The sequence below is a fragment of the Erpetoichthys calabaricus genome, chromosome 8 (genome assembly GCF_900747795.2).
Source record: "Erpetoichthys calabaricus chromosome 8, fErpCal1.3, whole genome shotgun sequence".
In the NCBI taxonomy this organism is placed as follows: Eukaryota; Metazoa; Chordata; class Cladistia; order Polypteriformes; family Polypteridae; genus Erpetoichthys; species Erpetoichthys calabaricus.
The window spans coordinates 159,839,660-159,862,563 of NC_041401.2; the positions used below are offsets into that span (position 1 = coordinate 159,839,660).

General features: G+C 37.2%; 1 protein-coding gene across 1 annotated transcript in view; it reads right to left on the minus strand.

The window, feature by feature from the left end:
• Positions 1-2,067: 2,067 nt before the first annotated feature.
• Positions 2,068-22,904, minus strand: part of srm (spermidine synthase) — a 66,357-nt gene continuing 45,520 nt past the window's right edge. The window contains exons 5-8 of the mRNA XM_028807666.2: positions 21,052-21,135; positions 19,709-19,854; positions 3,912-4,034; positions 2,068-2,872 (exon numbers count right to left, since the gene is read on the minus strand). Coding sequence (XP_028663499.1) covers positions 2,855-2,872; positions 3,912-4,034; positions 19,709-19,854; positions 21,052-21,135 — 371 coding nt within the window. The 3' untranslated portion in view covers positions 2,068-2,854. The remainder of the gene's footprint in view (positions 2,873-3,911; positions 4,035-19,708; positions 19,855-21,051; positions 21,136-22,904) is intronic.

Sequence of the window (22,904 nt, forward strand, 5' to 3'; positions counted from 1 at the left end):
CAACCATATAGCAAGATAGGAAGGCACCAGGACTCTAAAGACTTGGACCTATGTCCTTTTGCACAGATACCGGGAGAGCCACACACCCCTTTCCAGCGACCTCATGACCCCCCCATGCTCTCCCAATCAGTCTACTGACTTCATAGGAAGAGTCACCAGAGACATGAATGTCACTGCCAAGGTAAGTAAACCTCTCGACAAGGTCGACACTCTCTCCGCAAACAGACACACTGCTGATGGCTGTGCCCAAGAGGTCATTAAAGGCCTGGATCTTGGTTTTTATCCAGGACACTCGCAAGCCCAGACACTCAAGACTCCTCACTCAGTCTCTCGAACGCCCCCGATCAGAGCCTCCATTGACACCACGAAGATCACAGCATCGTCAGCAAAGTCAAGATCAGTGAATCTTTCTTCACCAACAGATGCCCCACAGCTGCTGAACCCCACGACCTTGCCAAACACCCAGTCCATACAAGCATTGAACAGAGTAGGAACAAGAACACACCCCTGACGAACCCCAGAATCAACTGGGAAAAACACAGAGGTCCTGCCTCCAAAATGCACAGCACTCACAGTACCAGTGTACAGGCCGGCCATGATATCCAGCAACCTTGAGGGGATCCTGCAAACCCTCAGGATGTCCCACAGGGCAGCTCGATCAACTGAGTCAAACGCTTTGCGAAAATCGACAAAGGCTGCAAAGAAACTCTGCCAATATTCGCATTTGCCCTCCACGAGAACCCTCAGTGCCAGGATGCAGTCAATGGTAGACTTCTTAGACGTAAAACCAGACTGTTCCGGTCGCTGGTAGGTGAGCAAGTGATCACGGATCCTATTGAGGACGACCCTAGCAAGGACCTTACCTGGCACCGAGAGCAGTGTTATCCACCTGTAGTTGGTGCAATCCAGGCGATCACCCTTCCCTTTCCAGATAGGGACGACAAGTCTTGTTTTCCAGTCAGTTGGGATGATGCCAGTCTCCCAAATGGAAGCAAAGATTGCTTGCAATGCCAGGAGGACAGCCTTACCACCAGCCTGGAGAAGTTCATCCCGGATACCACAGATTCCTGCATTAGAGATTCCCCCTAGAGATTCCTCTAACAAACGCCTCTTTATCTGCCCTCAGAGCCCTCCTTCTCAGTTCCCGGTACAGACCAGAGTTCCTATTGAGCCGTGCGCTGCGCCTCCTCTCGATTATATCCAGGGTGCCCTGAGAGATGAAACACCTCCTTCTGGGAACACCGGGTAACACCAACACAATCCTCAGCAACCTTCAGGGTCTTGTCATGGAAGGTCTACCATATCACATTAGGATTGGCAGTACATACAGGAACAAGAAAATGTAAAGAATACTAATTATGCCCTAATGAATTGGAGTAATCATTTTAAGGGACATTAGTAATCATTTAAATTACAGAATACAATTTAATAAAATATTTAATTGTCTGAAAGCTTAATAACAATATAAAATAAATGGGCATCATACTGCACAATAAGTAAAGACTGAACAATATCTTAATCTTTTAGAACAATTTATGATGAGATCGTTTTATAGTAATAAACGATTTTTGATTTTTGGTATCGCATAGTATTTAATTATTCTTCAAATTTTTTTTATACAAAATATAAAGATTTTTTAAAAAGAATGTACTGTAGGTGGAACGCAACCAACAATGCTTCTGTGCTATCATTTGTGGTACTCTACGACTAAGATAGTCCTTTTTAAGTATTAAATTTGAAACATTACCATAGATTTCTCCAATTTCTTTATGATTAGGTTAACTTTTCTGTGAGGCAGGGTATGTGTGGGCCTCAGGGCTGACAGGTTTATTCATTAGTCAAAGTTGTTTTTCCTTTAGATTTTCTGCAAATAGCCAGTAATTTCTAGAATGTAAGTCAAGCTACCAACCTAAATGCCAACATCTCGACTCTACAGAGCGGTTACTCCACCCTAGTGATATATTTTGTAACACCAAGAAATGTGTCCCTAACCCACCTCCTAAATTATATACAAAATAATGTGCTTTCACTGTGAAGCAATAAAAACAGGACCCTGGGTTCCTTCAAAAGAGTCTTAAATTCAGCTTTATTAAATGCAGAAATTCACAAGTAGGCCACTCAGACATTGCAGATGGAAACGGGGCCATTCTGAGATGTTTGAGAAAGTAGTTTCTCCATATATGCTCAAACAGAATGAAAGGTAGTGTTTCAGAACAACAGAACAAATTTAAAAGGCATTAAAGACATTAAAACACTTCCCTTTAAAAACTGGTTTGTTCATTTCTGGAACCTGAGCATCTTCCGCTACACATGTGAGAATATTTTCAAGTCAGTCCTCTGGAATAGATCATAACATAAGCACAAACTCCCCAAAAATCAGTGTGCGCTTATCTGTGCCATGGACTTCTCTTAGTCCAAACACAAATCTTTTTGAGGAAACAACATTTTCTAACAACATTCCAATTTTGATGCAAAAAAAAAGTTAAAGAACTGGCCTGCCTGGACAGATAGGTGTTTGACTATATGCAAGCTGAGGAACAATGCTTGCTATATTCAGAAATCAACATAAAAGTCATTTGGAAACATTGGGTAAAAAATGACTTGTGAATATAAAATGCCAAAATAAAAAATTAAAAAAAAAAAAAAGGGAGGAAAGGAAAACAAGGTTTCACAAGGAACTGGAAACTTTCCAAACAGAACATAAGCAGTCTAATCTCTGAAGGGAAAAATTAACATATCTGTCCCCTTCTTGCCCCTCTCTGGCCACAGTTCCGTCAAAAGAGATGGAAAAGCGGGCTCAATAACCGCATAGAGATTTTCTTGTCATCTTCCAAAAGGCTGCCTTCACACAGGTTTAGGCTTCACTCAGCACCTTCAAATAAACAAACAAAGGCTATCAAGATTTTCCCTACACTTTCTGTGTTACAAAAGAGAAGTAACTTAACACAAGGAACATACAGTTAACCTACTAAAATTTGACATCATAAAACCAAGACACATATGAACAAAAGTATTTCATAAAAACAATGCAGTTTTAACCTTCAAACTCAAAACAAAAACATATTTGTAGAGTGGCCAAGTGGCTAAGGAGCTGGACTAGAAAGGACAAATTTTCTTCTGGCGATTTCCAGCAAGACTTCTATGGTAACATACAGTACAGTTGCATTCTTAAACCTATTGATCCAATTAAAGGTAAGGTAGTGGTGACCAAAGAAATTCCTGATAGTAATGGGCACAAAGCGGGAACCAGCAATGGACAGGATGAGTGTATACACTTACACTAGGGCCAATTTAGATACACCAATTAACCAAACCTACATGTACTCTAGTGATGTGGAAGAAAAACTGGGGTATTGAAAGAAAAACCCATGAAGAAATGAAGGGAACATGCAAGTTGCATATGAACAACAACCATCTGTGAGATTCAAACCCAGAAATTCAGATCCATGCAGCAGAAGTAACCACTGCTCCACTTGTTTGGAAATGTATTGTATTGATCCCCTTCTTTTTGACACCCACTGCACGCCTAACCTACCTGCAAAGGGGTCTCTTTTTGAACTGCCTTTCCCAAGGTTTCTTCCATTTTTTCCCCCTACAAGGGTTTTTTTGGGAGTTTTTCCTTGTCTTCTTAGAGAGTCAAGGCTGGGGGGCTGTCAAGAGGCAGGGCCTGTTAAAGCCCATTGCGGCACTGCTTGTGTGATTTTGGGCTATACAAAAATAAATTGTATTGTATTATAAAATGTATGGTGTTCAGTATGATAGATGCAAAATAAAATAAAGCAACTGCAACTTTGTGTACATCCAAAGCCACCACAACACACGACTTCCATGGCTTTACGCTGGTAGCATAAATTGTCTATTTAAATCAAAGAAAACATTACATGAAAGAATCTTGGCAACATGTGAATTACCTTTCTAGCAAACTCTGGTAGAACAAATGCAGCTCTGTGAATCTCTGAATTGTAGTATTTAAGTTTCATGCTCTCGACCTCCTCTGATGTTAGCTGTCTCTCAGGCTGGCGAAAGTTGGTTTCCTAATACAACCAAAGAAAATGATCATTTTGTGAAATTCTGCAGATGCTACAGCCATTGGTAATTGGCAATACCACAAACTTTAGTCAAATTTTAATTATTCCTATTTATTTAGTTACTGGAAATTTGTATAGAAATGTTACTATAGCCTTGTACTTAGAATTAAGAATAAAATATATTGTATATTAAAGCTCTCAGAAGACTTGGTAGTCCTCCTAAATCATTGGACATTATGCAGAGATCACAGTTCATACACAGTTAGTTCACACACAGTGACATGCAAAAGTACATGCAAAATCTTTCTTCACTATTTAACTGGATATATTGTTCTAAGCTGTAGTTTTTACTTTCAAATCACAAGTTTAAAAAAAATTTAAAAGACAAACCTTAATTTTCATCTCCACAACAATGAAATCAGTCTCTATAAATATACCATCAGAGGGATGGAGGCAGGTATATATTATGAGTGTGCAATGCTTAAATGTGTATTACTTATTTCCACTCCATAACCTACATTTGAACATTATTTTAAAAAGATTACAAAAAAATGTATAGTAATAATTAAAATGGATGCACTTGTGTGTTTTTTTTCCTTCTCATTGTAGTGTTCCTATCTATTTTATGCAGGACTGTATAAACAATTTTGCACAATACCCTTTTTATTCTGAAGCATTCCTTCACTGTGCCCTCCTCAGTCACAGTGCTCACTATATCTTGCCCTCTCTCTCTTTCATTCTAGCTCTTCATAATGCAGAGTGCCTTACATTTTGGAATGCCATTTTTACAAAGTGCAATCTTTTGTTAACACATCTGTATTGTCTTGTGACTCAGTCTAGTACAATACACATTAAGAAGCACTATGCTTTAAAAAGTAGTCTTTCTTAACAATGGAGCGTCTGTAAAAGAGAGATAACTACTTTACATAACGGTAGTTACGATTACCATATGATCTATGTGTTAAAACACTAACTATCCACTCCAAGCATCTTCCAAAAAAAAAAAGACGTCGCTTTCTTTTTGTACCATTTTTATTAAACATTAAGCAGCTACATTACACAGATGTCAATAGTGTGTGTCTCTCTCGCTCTCTTTCTCTGGAGCATTATATATTTTAAAATTAATATGTGCTTTAGAGCTCTTCACTGTAACCTTCTACAAAGACATGGTGCTCAATCAGTTGTAAACTACTGATAGCTTCTTCATCATTGTCAAGCATTTTGAACTGAATTTACCTGTCCGGGTATTTCTACTATCTGATCAATTTGTCTAATTTGCTAAATTCTCTCTCTCTGTCTCTGACATCTGCCAAACTAATTATTGCAAATTCTTACTACTTTCATATTTGTATTAGTTTGAATGCAAGAACAATAGTGCTTAACTTTAGTAGCCTAACATACTGAGTCAGGAAAAATAAATCTGCAAGCAAATGATTACCCAAAAGAATTTAGATCAAATTGTTAGCCCTGACTGAGAGGTGACAAAACTGTCATGCAAACAGGCATTCTGAAATAAATAGCACTGACATTAAAAGACCTGTGCAGAAACTACTCAGAAAAGTCCCATTGTAAAAACAAACAGTTTTTAGAAATGAGCCCATTTTAAGTTATGATAATACTTTACTAAATCAAATGTATTTCATAATAATTCTATTAAATATTTAATTATGTTGCTTAAATTTTCATATGATTATTTAATTACCGGTACACTTTTTTTATACTTTAAATGACTAATATACACTACTTGAAAAAGTACTCAGCCCCTAGGGGTGTTCTTCCCTACTGGCAAGAAATTTTATCTCAATTCTTTCTGGGACTTTGATGATAACAATAATTAGACACTATTTTGCTTACTTTAAAAACATGTTTGTAAAAAAATTATTGATTTAGCTCAGTCTTAAGATATTAGTTGTAGCTTATTAACTAGATTAATGGAAAAAACAGCTGAGGGAAACAGATCTTATTTTACTTTAGTTTTAGATAAATAAATAACACAAAAACATTAAAACCATCAGTCAAAGTATCACTGAGATTAAAGAGTGCAAGTATGAATAAACAATTTCAAAGTGGCCTACAGGATTTAAACAAAAAAATGTCCCTAAGACAAACAAAACTATTATAATGAAAACATTTTAAACAGACTTCAATGTAAACAATATACGAATCTAAAGGGAATAGCATACTAATCATAATTGAACTACAGGGCATGGACATTACAGTCTGGATAAATATAAACTGTTCTGCTCTAAGGAGAATATGCAGCATACAAGCAAGGACAAATATCTAACATACTGTATACTATGGTGTAAAAATCCAAAGTTCTGTCAAATACTGAACATGGAAAAAATTACAGCATTTGTAAACAGGTTCTGTCATATATTGAACAAAGATACAAAAAAAAAAAATAAAACAATTATAAAATTCTACTAAGGAAGCTTCAAGTGTGCGACAGAAACACCAGTCAATCCACATCATCTGGCTTCAGAGCAGCATAGTCACATGTTACAACATTTATTCCGGTGCTGAAAGCCGTCTCGGAAGGGCTGCTTGATGCAGGGATGCACAGGTACTTTTTTGCAAGTTTCCCCAATTTGAGGAAATGTACTTTTTGTGTTTTCCACCACTCAAGGAGAAGTAGATTTACATTACTGTCTGTCTCAGGTATCATCAAGTAGCTCTTGATCTCTTTTTCAATGGCAGTGTGTAGAGACCTGCCTTCTCAGAATTCCTGTTATTTATTTTTTTTAAATAGCTGCCTCCGTTCGCTATTCAAGTTGACTTGAAGGCCACACATTTTAAGTACCTGGGCACTTGGCGACTCTATCCATAATGGCAGACCACAAGTCAACATTGCATGTCTGATTTGACACCAAGTCACTGGAGTGCTCTGTGAATGACAGATGACGATCTATATGAAGCTGAAAAATCTACAAGGCTGTCACCTGCCTGGTGGCCTTGTGTGGAAAGAAACGTTGTCCTGCAACCATGAACAAGCTCTCCATGTCATGGAGATGAAAATGCTTCGCTGGACTCTTGACCTAACAAGGCCAGATCACTTCATGAACAGCAATGTGGGAAGAATCATGGGAGTGGTGCCTATCATTGAGAAGATGCGTGAAGCCATCCTTTAATTGTATGTATATTTGGTGACCAGCAACTACCAAAAAGTGACAGAGATGGCACTTTGTCATAGTCCAAGAGGAAAACGGCCACAAAGCCAAACGAAAGGTGGACCACCTGAAAGAGGATACATGGCAAGTGGATGTTGCCCCTGAAGATAACCTCAATATAAACAAGTGGAGGCTGGCATGCCAAAAAAGACCCCAAGCAAGTGTAGGATAAGTGCTAGCACAAAGAAGAGTTTTGGGTGGCTGAATATTTTTACATTGTATATCACTGTACAAGGCAATGTATATCACTGCACTTTTTCCTGGTGATTATTTCACAATTGCCCTTGTATTTGGAATAAATATGTTCAAGGCTCTTAGGCACAGAAAACCAGAATATTTTCATCTAAATTCCACTAAAATATTGACCGAGAAAAATAGTTCTGTCTGCAATTTGAAAGTTTCTTTCTGACTGGTAAAAAAAATACGTACTGCACAGTTGGCTGGGGTTACAAATCCTGTCTAGACCGTCAAAATCAGAGAAGTATCTTAAAATCGGGATTTTCAGGCCATAAACAAACTGTGTTCTTCACATTATCTGTTTCAGTGAGAAAATAGGTGACACTTATAGCATTAAATGCAGCATTTGATTTGTATGTCTGAAAATTATTACTATATAAAACATTAAAAAGTGTCTAAACTATTCCAAACTATATGGTCACAAATATTGTACCAAACACTAGATGCACACATTTCTATAAGCATTTCAGCATTAGGTAAGGGCAGTACCTCAGTCTTTCAACTGGAACAAGATAAATTTCAACAGCTGACACATATCAATTTCAATCTCACAACCTAAGCACAAGTCCACCCTTACTAGGTGCCTAATATGCTTGTCTGACACCTGCTCAGCTCAAGATTGTGAAGTACTGTATACAGAAAGACAAACAGGATATATTAAAGACATCAGTCATCTGGCAGACACTTTTAATGTTCCATCCACAGGTTGCAAGTTTAATGAAACGCCAGTAATCAGTAACACTGTACATGTTCTTGCATATTTTGTGTTTTTCTCAGCTTGCCCATTAAACAAGGACAAAAAGCTGGACATAAAAGGTCTTCAAATCCACCTTAATATCTGCACATGCCCACAAAAGTAATTTAATTAAATAATAAACACATGAAAAGATAAATATGAAAATGTGTGTCTTAACTGGAAGAATTAATATACCTTCCATAACCCAAAAGGGTTCATGTTCTTGATTGACTCACAAGACATTTTTGGCTATCTGCAGCTAATGTAAGGAGAAAAACCCTTTTCACAAATAGACAGAATAGGTCATAAAAATCCATCCTTACAAAAATGTAACTTGATTGTGGGAAGGCAGGTGGAAGTGATTTAAAAAATCAACATCTTTTTATTACTGTTAAATGATTTATTAACATTTACAAAATCTCATGTTGTTTTAAAACAGTGGTTCTTCATCTTTGTCACAGGGACCCCTTTATGGCAAGTGTTCCAACCTACTTCTGTTTTTAATTAGACTCCTAGCCTAATTAAGCAAGCTGTTATTTCTAGTTTCAGTGTAGGATATGTGCAGAAATGGCAAAACTAAGTTTGGCACATTTATATTATAAATGTACCAAGAATTTATGTATGCTACATGGGGGATAACAGTGTTTATGATTTTCATCATTATCATCATGATTTTAAGTCTATTTATCCAAATATTCTGGTTATTTAATCCATTATTTACTAACAAGCACATTAATGGGGACTGAAGGAGAAGTACTCGGAAATCTTTCAACATTCAGTGTTGTTTGTCTGGGTATCATCTATGCAAGTTTTTCTTTGTCATAATTAAGATAGAATTAAGTGAGTAAACTACACAGAAAAATGGAAAATTAACAGAAAAACAACAAAAGTATTTAAATCTATAGAAAAGACAAATATTTCTCAATGTTTTATAAATGTATAAATCATGCTGCAGTGCTTTTCTGAATGCAGAATAAATGAAGAGAAAACAACCACCTAATTTAATGAGATCAATTTGAGGGAAAATGACTATGAAACTGGTTGGGACAGAAACTTGCACTCACATTTAATCTCCAAGAGTAAGTTTAAAAACCAGTTTTCTAAAACATAAGATATTAACATGGTTCACTCTTTTGTCCATTTCTTAAATAAAAAGATATGCATTTTATTTTTTACTAGCCAACCCGTGGCGTAGCAAACATCGCATAATTATGTACAGTAATCCCTCGCTACTTCACGGTTCACTTTTCGCGGATTCACGACTTTGCGGGTTTTTAAATACAAGTGATTGCCCGCCTATCGCGGAAGTTATGTTCCAGACCCATCAGCAACAGGAGAAAATCCGCAATATAGAAAGACCATATAAATAAACATTTTTATAGTTTAAGCCTTAAAATACCCATCCCACATGCTTTAAACACATGTAAACTTATAAAACACACTTTGTTAACACATATGACATGTGGATGTCGGGCTAAGGATATGAGTAACATCTCACTATTATAAAACATTTTAACTTCATGCAAGACAAGACAGTGAGACAGGAAAATAGGTGCTGTACAGGTTTTTAAATTATTGACAAGCAGAGCGACAAGCAGCACAAAGCCAGCACAAAGTCCACTTCTCCTTAGCGTTCATTCAGCTCCCCACCCCCTTGACAATGCGAAGTGGCAGGAGCATACTGCGCCTCCGGGGAGGAGGGTTTGAGCGAACGTGCATTCAGCCCTCACACACCCCCCACTCCTCCTCCTTCCAAACGCGCAGAGCGACAAGAAGGCATTTTGGCAGAAGCAGCACAAAGTCCACTTCTGCTCAGCGTGAGTTCAGCTGCCCCCCTTCACAAAGCGAGTGCAGACGCATCGACGTCTGATCGCTGCATGCAGTGTGCAGTGTTGATCTGCGGTGTTTAAGAATGTAGAAAGTGTTTAAGAGCATAGGAAGTGTTTATAAGAGTGTGGGAAAGGTTAACAAGAGAGTGAGAAAGGTTTATAAGAGTGTGGGAAAGGTTTATAAAGCCTTAAAATATGTATAAATAATAAAATAAATATAGGTCGCTACTTCGCGGATTTTTCACCTATCGCGGGGGGGCTCTGGAACGTAACCCCCGCGATAGGTGAGGGATGACTGTATTGATGGGTGAACACTTCCTGAAAGACACAGTTGTCCAAATGGGGTGGGTTTGAGGATACGACTGTAGGTGAATGAAAAGATGGAGAGGGCAACATACAATTGTCCATGACTGACAATTGGAGGACAGCCGTCGCACGCTCATTCAGCGATTCACATCCACGACAAACAAACTGTTTTACACGCTGCATACAGCGATTCACATCCGCGACAAACATGATTCTTCTTAGATGGTCCTGTCGCGTCCACCCTCGCACTCGAAGCATACACACTGCCTGGTCATGTGCCTGGTCGCAAGAGCAACTCACGGAGACCCGCCCACCAACTCTAAGACCATGGGATATCTCTCGCAAACTGTTTTACACGCTGCATACAGCGATTCACATCTGCGACAAACAAACTGTTTTACACGCTGCATACAGCGATTCACATCCGTGACAAACATGCTTCTTCTTAGATGGTCCTGCCGCGTCCACCCTTGTTCTCGAAGCATACACACCGCCTGGTCATGTGCCCGCTCGCAAGAGCAACTCACGGAGACCCGCCCACCAACTCTAAGACCATGGTGTGTAAAACGGTTTGCGATGGTGGACGCAGTCATGCGTCGTAACCGAAAAGAATAATGAAAAGTCAACGTGGCTCAGAGGTGCATGTGGAGTGTAGCAGAGATGAACGTGAATGATGCCCTGTTTTGTGAGTTGCTGTGTCCGAGTTGGTGGGCGTGGCTCTGCGAGTTGTCGTTGTATCCAATGACGCCGTGTTTTGTGAGTTGATGCGTCCAAGTTGGTGGGCGTGGCTCTGCGAGTTATCGTCGTATCCAATGGTCTTAGAGTTGGTGGGCGTGGCTCTTTCCTGTGTGCTCCATGGGTGTCTTGCTCGCTGGAGGCTTAGTGAATTTTTATTATATATATATATATATATATATATATATTGTCTGGAAACATAACAGGATATTTTGATTTCCTTTCATTTTTCCTTTGTAGTTTTCTGTATTCTGTAATTAAAATGGACTACCTTTGTCCCTTACGAAATCAGATTCACCCCAAGCTTCATCAATCCTGAATGGTCCTTTATTAGTTCATTAATGCAATTTACACATGCACAATTATTTAGCAGGGAGGTTAAGATGATCACTTCAGTTCAAAAGTACATTATTAATTTTCTAGAAATGTATTACCATAACTATGTTATCCATTCCATGTGAAAAAACTAAATTGCTTGCAAAATTACTACTAATATTTAAAACTAGAAAAAAAAAATATCAATTGTCTCTGCATGGAATGATGCAAAATATTTTATTTTGGAATTTGAAAAGAATTTATTCATGTTATTCTAAAATAAGATTACTGGGCATCTGCCTCAGTTTTGTTTTACTTCTAGCCTTTTAATTTACATGAGGAGCTAAATCGAAATTAGGTTGTCATTCAAGTAAATCTCCCAATTGGATTGGGTTTTATGTGTTGACTAGGGTTCAGTGCAACTCTTTTATTGGATTGTATTTTAATTGTATATTGTGTTTTTCTTATTTTGGTGGGATCTGTACAGTACTGTATGTCTGATCACTTTGTTACAACTCAATGTAAAGCCATTTACAAAACCCACATTTCAAATGCTGTATAAAGTTGGAGCCTCACAGATACTACTGTACAAGCTGTGACTGGCCATGATTCTAATTATGAACAGAATATCCTGCTTAAGCTGAGCTCTTAACATCTGATATGACCTAATGAATTCACCAGTGAGAAAGCTGAAAGCAGCATCTAATACAATTCAGGAAGGAACAAAAATTAAAAAAAAAAAAAAAAAAAAAAAAAAGAATAAAGTCATTTTTGCGTGCTTGCTCTTTTTTATTTTTTGTCTCAATTTGGAATGCTAGCCTGCCAAATTATTATGATTTAACATATCTGAATTCAAGAACATTTATCTTATTATAGTATAAGAGTGTGTTTACTTTAAAATATGTTCTGAAATCTTGGATAGATGTTTTAAGTTAATATTTAATCTTATATGTGCATTTTTTTTTTTTTTAAATATCTTTCTTTGTGCAATACAATTGATTTATAACTTGTGGGCAGAGCTGAGATTGAAGTGGATGAGCCAGGGTATAAAAAGTGCTTTAGTAAGTAACTCCAGCTTATGGCACAAGGATTTAATTGGTTTAACTTGCACCCTATCGCCAGTCTGCATTTTTTTAATTAATAGGAAAGTATATATATTTAGCTTCTGTTTAAAAATCTCATTTATTATACAGTCATTATAAGCAGATAGGTTCTTATAAAAAAAAGTGTTGAATTTTACATTAAAAACTACAGTGATGCAGGAATATTTTCCATTTTCTTAAGTGAAAAGAAGCTAAAACTTTGCACTGTGTGGCAGAACAGCAGCAATTTGTTTAAATAGAGCTTACTGACTCGCTCTTTCTCTCTCTCCTGATAAACAAAACACACTGCTTAAGTGCAGTGAATTTGAGCAACACACTGGAAGTATTAAAACTCTGAATACCACCACAATAGTAGACTTCAATAGAGAAAAATGACATTGCATTACAAGAAAGATAAAAAGATCACATTTCAAACATTTTGTGTACATGCCATGCATTACTCAACAAACAGTTAACACTAACATGTGCACCCACACCTGCAGCAGGTTTCCAAGGAAAAATGCCTCTGTCCAATTAGAACAATACCTAGTGAAGTTGGCAAGCTAGATTTTCCTGTTTAAGACAAAACCTGGCATTAAATGCTGGAGTGGTTATGTGGATAGTGGGATATGGCTATGCTGTATTCTTTCATGCTTATACATTAAATATAATTCACAGATGTCACTTATTTGTGTTACTAAATGACAAGGTTTTGCTTCTAAGTCATACGGTAAGTGTAGTCCTACATGCATAGCCATGACCACAATTCTTGCAAAATAATATATCCATTAAGGACAAACATCTCAGAGTCTGTTAAATAGACATTTCTTTTTAAATGTAGGTCTACTCAAAATTTAAAACACTTCATAACTACTTAGAATTTTTAATTTTACAGTAGAAAAATAAACAAAGACTTGCTCTACATGTCATGCTATAACCCAACATCTCGTTAGCCCTCTTAATGGCTTCTATACACTGTCTAGATATAGATAGTGACAAGTCCACAGCAACTCTTAGTTCCCTCTCATAAGGTGTACTTTCAAATTGAGACCTCCCACTTTTGTATTCAAATTTCTTAAATTTACTTGCAGTACAGTAAACTTCATTTGCCACAAATCTGTTCAAGCTTCAGTTCTATCCAAGTCTCTTCTAAATGATTGGATTAACTCTAGATTAGATGACTTGTGGATAAATGAGGACAGAGGCCATTTATCTGTTCTCATCCTTTTAGACCCGAGTGCAGCATTTGATACCATTGATCACAATATTCTTATAAATCACCTTAGTCAGTGGGTGGGCCTCTCTGGCAATGTCTTAAATTGGTTTGAGTCTTAAAGAATTTTCTACCTGTTAAGTATTTGTGGTAATTATAAGTAGTTTAATTAAACGTGATATTCTATATGGTGTCCAACAAGGATTTATCCCGAGTCCACTGCTCTTTTCAATCTAAGTACTTCCATTAGGTCAGCTTACTCTTATTTTAACATGGCTTTCTTATAACATATCCCTGTTAAGCTATATGTGCACTGAATTATCACTTTCATCAAGGCTCCGCATTCCGTACTAATTCCTACTGTTCTTTTTCTGATTTTCTGTTCAAAGCACCATGCAGTCCCTACATTGATGGTTTGAAGGCAGCACCCCAGATGTCCACATTTCCACCGTCATCAAATTCTTTTACGTGAAGCCTAAAAGCCATAAGGACTGATTTAGATAATTTATGTTAGGTACAATGCCCGGTGGGTGGGCAGGAGGGCAGTCTGTTGGCCTTGGAACCCCTGCAGATTTTGTTTGTTTGTATTTTTTTCTTCCTCTGGCCCATCTGCATTTTTTTTGTTTTGCTTTTTTTGTTCTCCTGGCCACCTTATTCTTTGTTACTTATTATTGCCTAATCTTAATTTTGTTTCATATAAACTTTCCATCCTCATCTTGTAAAGCACTTTGAGCTATACCATTCACAAGAAAATGTCCTATATCAATAAATGTTGTTCTTGTTATCTATTCCACCTAGTTCAGTATCACCTACAAATCAGTGTGTTATTTGTATTCTTAACTGTATCATTAAAATATATTTAACAGGACAGTACACCCAGTACTGATCCCTGAGAGAAACCGCTTTTAACATCACTTAATTTTCATAAGGTTTCTTGTACCATAACCCTTTGCTTCACGTGTTTGAGCCAATTGTGCACCCATCTACACACTTTGTTCTAAATGCCCTCTTCTTTTGGTGTGATGCCTAGCCATTCATGAAGTACTTTATCAAATCCCTTTTAAATTAAGATAAAACAATATTAAACTCCTAACCCCAGAATACATTCTTTTGTCTTTTCCTCAAAGAATTCCAGAAAATTAGTAAAACACAACTAACCCATCTGAATCACATGTTGATTGTACATTAATACACCTGTTCTTGTCATGTGATGTTCAATCTTTTCTTTACCACCACCATCCATTAGTTTACCCATGATGCATGTTAAGCTTAATGGCCTGCAGTTATAAAGATCTGCCTGATCAAATGATTTTTGAAAAATACACATCAAGGATTTATATATGTGCTGGCAATACTGTAGGTTATTCAGTCCCAGTATTTTGTTTTTTATTTCAGCCTTTCTGCTTGAAGCGGCATCACTAAGTTACTCCTTTGCAGTCCCAGAATTTATCAATTTCTTCACACCTAAAAACTCACAGCATGTGCTATTTCACTGTTTGTATATTTTTTATTTTATACATGGTTTTTTCTGATGCACTTTACTAGGGTTGGGCCAAAAATGACATAGTTATATACAATAGCTATAAAAGAAAATATCTTCAATATCGATATCATCTAATTACAAGGACCTTGTCATCACACATGGTTATGACATAAAGAACACATTTTCTACTATTCATTTACAAACAATATGTTCATATATTATAAAATATGGACAATAAGGGGTGTGGTATTTAGGGTTTTTCCTTGTGGAAAGGTTTCTGAGAAAGCACATCAGCTTCAGTCCCTTAGGAAGGTTGCTTTGACATAAGTATAAACCAACAGCAACAAGGAAAACATTCTTTAAATTTACTTCTCGCATTTTATTTGTTTAATATAAATTACTTGCCAAAAGGAAAGGCCATAAGAGTGCAGCACATCATAATCCCTATTCCGACAGAACTAGTTTTACACCAGGAGATGATGTAAAGTAATTTTTACTAGAGGGCTTCAGTAACTTTAGTCCCGTCCAAATTGCTCATGTCAGTAACTTTTCAGACTGTCTGTTCACATCTTAGTAAAAATTAGAGGCTTTTGCCTTCTATAAAAAGTCCATAAAAATAACTCCTGGTTAAACTAGTCCCATGTGAATCGACATGTCAGTAAATTCTGTCAACTGAGCAATTCAAATGGGACTGAAGTTATAAGTCCTCCAGTAACAGTTACTTTACCCAGTGCCTGAAATGAAAAGAAGAATGGTCTGTGTAATTCTTACTGTGCACAATGAATAACTGGGGGTGCTATGTTACCTCAAAGGTCCATTGGCACACACCTTGACACAATTTACACATAGAAAAGCAAGTGGATGTTTGGCCATCTTCCTTGAAAGTCCAGACAAAGACAGTGTTATAACCCAAACCCTTATAAACAAGGGATACTAATGTGGTCTGAACTGACAATATGCACGCATTAACTAAAGGAAACTGGGAAAATGCGGGTTCAGAGTAAAGCATTGTCTGTAAATGAGTTTACAGTACCTTCTGATGTAAAAAATAGTCTTGTCCGAATAAACTTTAAAAATTATTGAGGACCCCCCAGTAATTACTACTTTAGTTTTATACCAGGAAATGCATAATCACTTCCGAATAGGGCTAGAGAGTGACAGCTTGTATAACAAAGATACAAACAAAAATAAACACACAGTGGTACCCCTGGTCATGACCATAATTCGTTTCAAAACTATGGACGCGACCCGAACGTAATTTCCCCATAAGATTGTATATGAATACAATTAATCCGTTCCAGACCATATGAACTGTATGTAAATATACATATATTTTTAAAATGTTTTTAAGCACAAAAATAGTTAATTATACCATAGAATGCACAGTGTAATAGTAAACTAAATATAAAAACATTGAATAACACTGAGAAAACCTTGAACAACAGAGAAAACTAACATTGTAAGAGTTTGCGCTAGACCCTTACGAACCGCTCGCTGTAAGCACTTTTTTTAATGAGTTTTAAGCACAGGGAAAAAAAACTAAATGCCACTTCTCTTGCAAAACTTTTCCAACCATCTTCTACTGGCTTTAAATTCCTCACCTTCGCCACTCGAAGAAGGTTTTTTTTTTCTTCAGCAAATCACCATGAATCTTCCTGGCTTTCTAGCATATGATCGCCTCGTTTACGCTATCCCCTGCAAGTTGCTTCTCGTTCAACCACACTAGCAACAGTTTTTCCACCTCTTCCAGCACTTGAGAAGTCTGATTGGTTAACATTGTAACTCCTTTTGCAACATCAGCTGCTTTGTTACGCAGACAAAAGAAAATGGGAAACGAAGAATGGGAAATCATTGGCATGTATGAACCGGAAGGGAAACTGGCCACCAGTGTTTTAGTTTGCCACCAGAGCGTGTAGTCGTGAACAGATGCATAATTTTGGTGAACTTTTTGATTATAACCCGATTTGTACGTGTTAGGAAACGTTTGTGAGCAGAGGTTCTACTGTATGTTCATATAAAGTATCACAACAAACACAGTAATGTAAAAAATTTTGGAATAAACTTGCCCCATTTTATATGTAAAACATTTTTAAACCTGCTCCACTGCTCCTCAGCTGTCTCCACAACCAAATGTCCTAGTTAGTCACCTTTTAGATTTTAGCACATCTGCCCAAAATATGCCTGCAAAAGTTGAACTTGACAGTATATGTTTTTGCATATTCACTCCGCTAAAACACGGCAAAATGTATTACAGTGTGGTCAAAAGAGCCTAATGGTTCAATCTACCCCCTGAATTTATTATAAAATATTACATCTAGACACCTCTTGATGTTTTAAAATCCTGTGTTAAAATAGTTGTTGATTATGTCTAAAACTCTTGCTGTTGTGATCAAATGTTTGTAAGGTTAAAAAAAGCAATTTTAGAGAGATTAACATTTTTAAAAAGTTGCTCATTGAAACTACGGTCTGCATTGCGGGTATATAACACAAACCCAATATCAAGCCTATACCTCTAATACTTTCTAGTTGAATCCAGGCATCCTCTCTACAATATGAGCTGGAGTAGATGTGTATTCAAATTTTGCTTTACAATCCAAGGGTAGGAGGGAGAAGATGTAAAGGGGAGAAGCTGAATAAAGACAAATGCTTGAAGGGCTAGTGAGCAAAGTACACTTTTTACAAGGTGACTGTAGAAAGGGGTCAGCTTGATTGGTTATTCTTCTGAACTACCAGCTAAATAATTTGAAGGAAATAAAAGATTATTTTATTTTTAACACAGTATTGAATTCTGTGATGCAAGTAAATATGTTATTACAGAGAACTCAGGGAAAAACATACAAATTTAAAAAAAAAACAATGTTATGTTTAAGCTCAGGTAAACTAACCAGTGTGTATTTGCTTAGAACTGGGGTCTCAAACACGCGGCCCCTGAGAAAACTATCTGCAGCCTGGAACGACTTACTTGAACTGCCAAAATCTACCACTAAAATCAATTTTACTTTGCAGCATTTTCCTCAAAACACTGTTTCCAGTCTGATGATCAGAATTAAAATACCATTCTTCTTATTTACCTCAACATTCGGCGTTGTTACTTTTACTTTCAGTGATGTCAGTTAAAACATAAACAATTCACATAAACGTCTGCAAATTACTTTGTATAGTTCTTGCTGTTAATTGTAAGCCTCCTTGTTGATTAAAGTCATTAACGTCACCGAAAAAGTACAAGATTGCTGATGAAAAACGAATATTCCGGGATAAATGGGAAGATTTACACTTTGTTGCGGAGGTCTGAAACAGAGCCCAGTGTCTTGTTTCTTTGCAGTTTATCTCTGTGTTTAAGGAATACAATGTGTGTTGACATTACAATATACTGCATCAAGAACAGTGTGGTGCATTGTCTGGCAAACTATGTGAGAAAAATGTCTAGTGACTGAAAGCATCAATTGCAAAACAGTGAACCTTTTTAACGAATGTTAGTAAGTCAAGCAAAGATTCTGTAAAAGTGAGTTTTGTCCTCTGTAACATGACAGCAAAATCTTCGCGACTGTTCACTGAAGGCCAGTTCATAAAAGATTGGTTTATAAAGGCATGGGAAATTATTTGTCTGGACAAAAAAACTGTGAAGCCATAGGTTTGTCTGCAAATACTGTCGCTAGTAGAATCACTGAATCAGCTAGTAACATTCATCAGCAACTGATTTATAGCAGCACAAGGTTTTGAAGCATATTCCATTGCAACAGATAAACAATGCTTGAGCTGGGAGGGCAAATTTTGCCGTTTCTGCGGCGGTGGGAGGATGGCATAATAGGCTGCTTGCGCTTATTAATACATTTACAAAACAAAAGACGCTGACGGAGAGGTGTGAACGAATTTGAGGTGGGCTGGGTTTACAAGTTTTTTCATAGGCTTTGGTAATTCTAGTGTTGTGATTTGTTATTTGTTTGCCTCTATCAAAAGGTAGTGATCTAGCCTTGTTAGAGTATATCTTTATGTTTGTTCAGGTGTGAGCTGTGCTTGTTCTATTAGAATTTTGCGGCTCTGTTAGGGGTAACGATAAGAGAGCTGAATAATATAGGTGTTAATCTAAACCCTGGTAAAGTATTGAAGCTTGAGATCATCAGCCTCTGCCATATTTTATGTTTTTGAGATACAAGTGATGAGTGGATGTCACATAGGCGAGTAATGCGGGGTGTGCATGTAAATCAGAGGGGATAAATTCAGGCATTACCAGTATTAACTTGTCCACCAATACAAAAAAAACCTTACAGAGGTTAAAGTGACTTTTGTGGACATTTTTACACCACAAAACATTACCTAAGTGTGACAATTAACAATTTTTATCTGCTTCGCTTTTTAGAAATCCTAGAAGGTTTTTGGTCAGCTATATGTAACTAAGGTTAGAAGTACTATAAAAATTGGCTACAAAAATAATAATAATAAAAAAAAAAAAATCAGCCAGCCCCACATGCCAAGAATAACTATCCTGCATTCTGGCCATATGAACATACTCTGGGGAGTATACCCAAAATGAGGAACCTACATGTTGTAGTACCTGCGAAACACACGCTACTTACCGGATTTTTACTGCAAAGCATGAAGCCTATCTGACCGCTGGGGTATGTTGGAATAGTACAGTATGCATAGTCAACAACAGGGAAAAGAGATTTGCAGAATGTTCTCATCTCCTTGATGAGGTCCAAATGGAGCCACTGGCATTCACCTAATGCATTTCCCAAAAGAAAGTAAGATAACTTGACATCAAAACTCACATTACAAGCAATGACAGAGCTGCAGAAATCCACTTCATTATCGAAGATAGTGACAGTCTTTAAATGTTTTGGGCAATGAGCCTGAGTAATATGAATTAACATTCCACAACCGATTTTCTTAGAACGACTATCACAATTTTTCTTACTCTGAATAAAAAGTAATTCACTTTTCAATAGGCAAACACAAATTCCAAGTAAACATCTTAATATCCAATACAAATTTTTAATCAATCGCATAGAAGACTAGGTCATGGGTACCAAAATGCTATGATAAACATGCATATAAAATTAGAATGATTAATGCCACATTGTCGCTTTTCTTTAGAATGTAGGACTTGTGTTATGCTTTTTACATTTTTTTCTTTGTAATTCTTTAAAATATACATCTGCCAGTACAAGTGCAAACAACAAAGAATACAAACACAAATCAGAATAAATTCCTACTACTACAAATGTTCATTGTTTAATAACAGTATTTTAGAAGCAAATTTAGAAATTAACAAGTAAATTTGAAAATAAAAAAAGAAATTACATATAGAAGAAAATAACTGGTAGATAAACAATGCAATTATGTACCTAGATGCTTTAGACTTTGTTTCAAATCTTATTTTCTTTCTTTATAGACTTTAATTATCGCTTTCCTTTTGCAGATGCATAAAAAAGTAGTTCTACTTAAGTGTTAAAAATATGCTCACTAGAAGTTACAATGAATTAGAGGATCTTTATATTCAACAAGGCCCAGAAAAGACATCACATGGACCAATCAGCTTTGGCTAGGTGCAGTTAATTTGACAGCAACTGACTGGCACTTTTACATTAAATCACACTGTGAATAAGGAGCAATCAGTTCATACAGGGGACAGCAGGATTACTTAGCCCCATAGAAAATGGTATTAAACCTTACACAAGACATTTTTGTTGGCCTTCTAGTAATATTGTACTCTCATTTTAAACTCTGAATTAATAAAATCAATATCAAAGGGAGAAAAATCTACCCTTATCTTTCACTTCTAATGAAATACTCGAAGGGAACGTCAAACATACCAGAAAAAATATAAGAGGTCAATTAAAATCAGCTTTACTACAGTATAGCCCTCAGTCCACTCCCTTAAACTTGCACTGTACATTTAGGAAAAATGAAAGCACACCTTGACAACAAAGAATTCCTCCATCTCGAAGTGCGGTCTTCATAAGCTGATAATATGACTCTTTAAACAGACTCTCAGCGGGACCTGAAATGCACCATGGTGGAAGAGGTAAAGAATTATTTGCAGCTTTTAACAAGGAGAACAACAAGGTTGTAAAAAGACTAAATTTGCCAGATATGGTGCAGTACTGTAAGAAATAAATAATAAAAAATTGATAGCCAATTATCTAAAATTCAAAGGGCTGCAACGCATATGCTTAAATTACCATTCTTTGTAAACTTTCTATAAATGAAGAAAAAAAAAAACAAAACACAATTATATATACCCGAAACAGCCTTGGCATATTTACAGACATCATGGGTACATATGGTATTATAGGTGTTTCTGAGACTACAAAATTCAAGGTCAACCAGAAACATCTACTTCACCATATAGATTACCCACATTTGTACAGTTCTTCAACATTTGTACAGTTCTTCAAACTTGGCCTTAACGGTGAATTGCCTAGCTTGAGTCAGATGACCTTGCTTAACGGGAGGTCTGTAGACCTTCTTTAGTAGAACAGTTTATGGATGATGAAATGTGAGTAACTCATGGTTTTTTCTCTATGCCAAGGCACTAAGTGCAACAAAACCACAAATAAACATGCAAGAAAAGTATACATCTAAAAGACACACCCATCAAACCTCTACTCATAAAAGGGTGGAATTGAAAAATGACTAGCCAGACCACTAGAGAAGAGGACACAAACTTAAGAAATGTGCCCAAATATAAATTGGAAGAAACCAGATGAAGACACAGCTGCTCCTTCATTTTATTTCCAATGTTTCAATTTAACACACAGCTCCATGCCCAAAGAATAATATCTCTGCAGCTTTAGAGGCTGTGTTTAGACTGAAAACAGAAAAACCAGGTCCAGCACACAATGAATCAAGCTACTGCTCTCATTAATTAAAAGAAAAGCAGCAAATTATGTGGAATTGAGAAAGAAAAATAATTTGCCATCTAGAACAACAAAAGGAAAAAGTCTTGATTCAGTCTTAAGTCAAAAGATAGACTAATTTTATATGTAGTTTCCATCACGAAAACTGCCACTGATTGGCATGTAATCTTCAGCTTCCACACCCAAGCTGTGTTTAAAAAAAAAAAAAAAAAAAAAAAAAACAAACAAAAAAAAGTGTGGAGATAGATAGATCTATCTATCTCTCTCTATATATATATTGTGGCAGACGGCCGGGTTCCATGCCCGGCTGGGGCACCCCTTCACTATATATTCAGGGGGAGCAGCCCTGGACAGTGCAATACCTCCCCCTGGCCGCCCCCCTGGGTTGGAGTGGTGCCTCAGCCTGCAGCAGGGCTACATGGGGGATGGAGTTCTCCACAGCCCTGTTGGGTTTCGCAGGCGCCGCCAGGGGGTGCTGCAGCAGGAGCTGCTGGCCCCTTTTGGGCACTGGTTTTGCCACACCCAGAAGTGCAGCCAAATGTCGGCAACCAACTAACTGGAGCACTTCCGGGTACCCAATAAAGGGAGCCTGTGACCACCACTCAGAAGCCAGAGTCGGGTGGAGGAGGAGTGGTGGTGCAGGAGAAGAAAAGCGGTTTAATTTGTGAATTTGTGCTTGGGACTGTGTTGTGGCTGGTGGGATTACGGGGAAGACGTGCCCTCCAGCTGAAGAAAAATAAAGGTTTCTTTACTTTATACGTGCCTCCCGTGTCAAATCGGGCGCAATATAGAGCCTTTGTTACTATATATATTGTGACCGCTGCTGCAGGGGGACGCAGTGGCTCTTCAGAAACCCGCCTGTTGCATTGTAGTCGGGGCTGTTGCATCAAGTTTGTCTGACAGCTGTTCC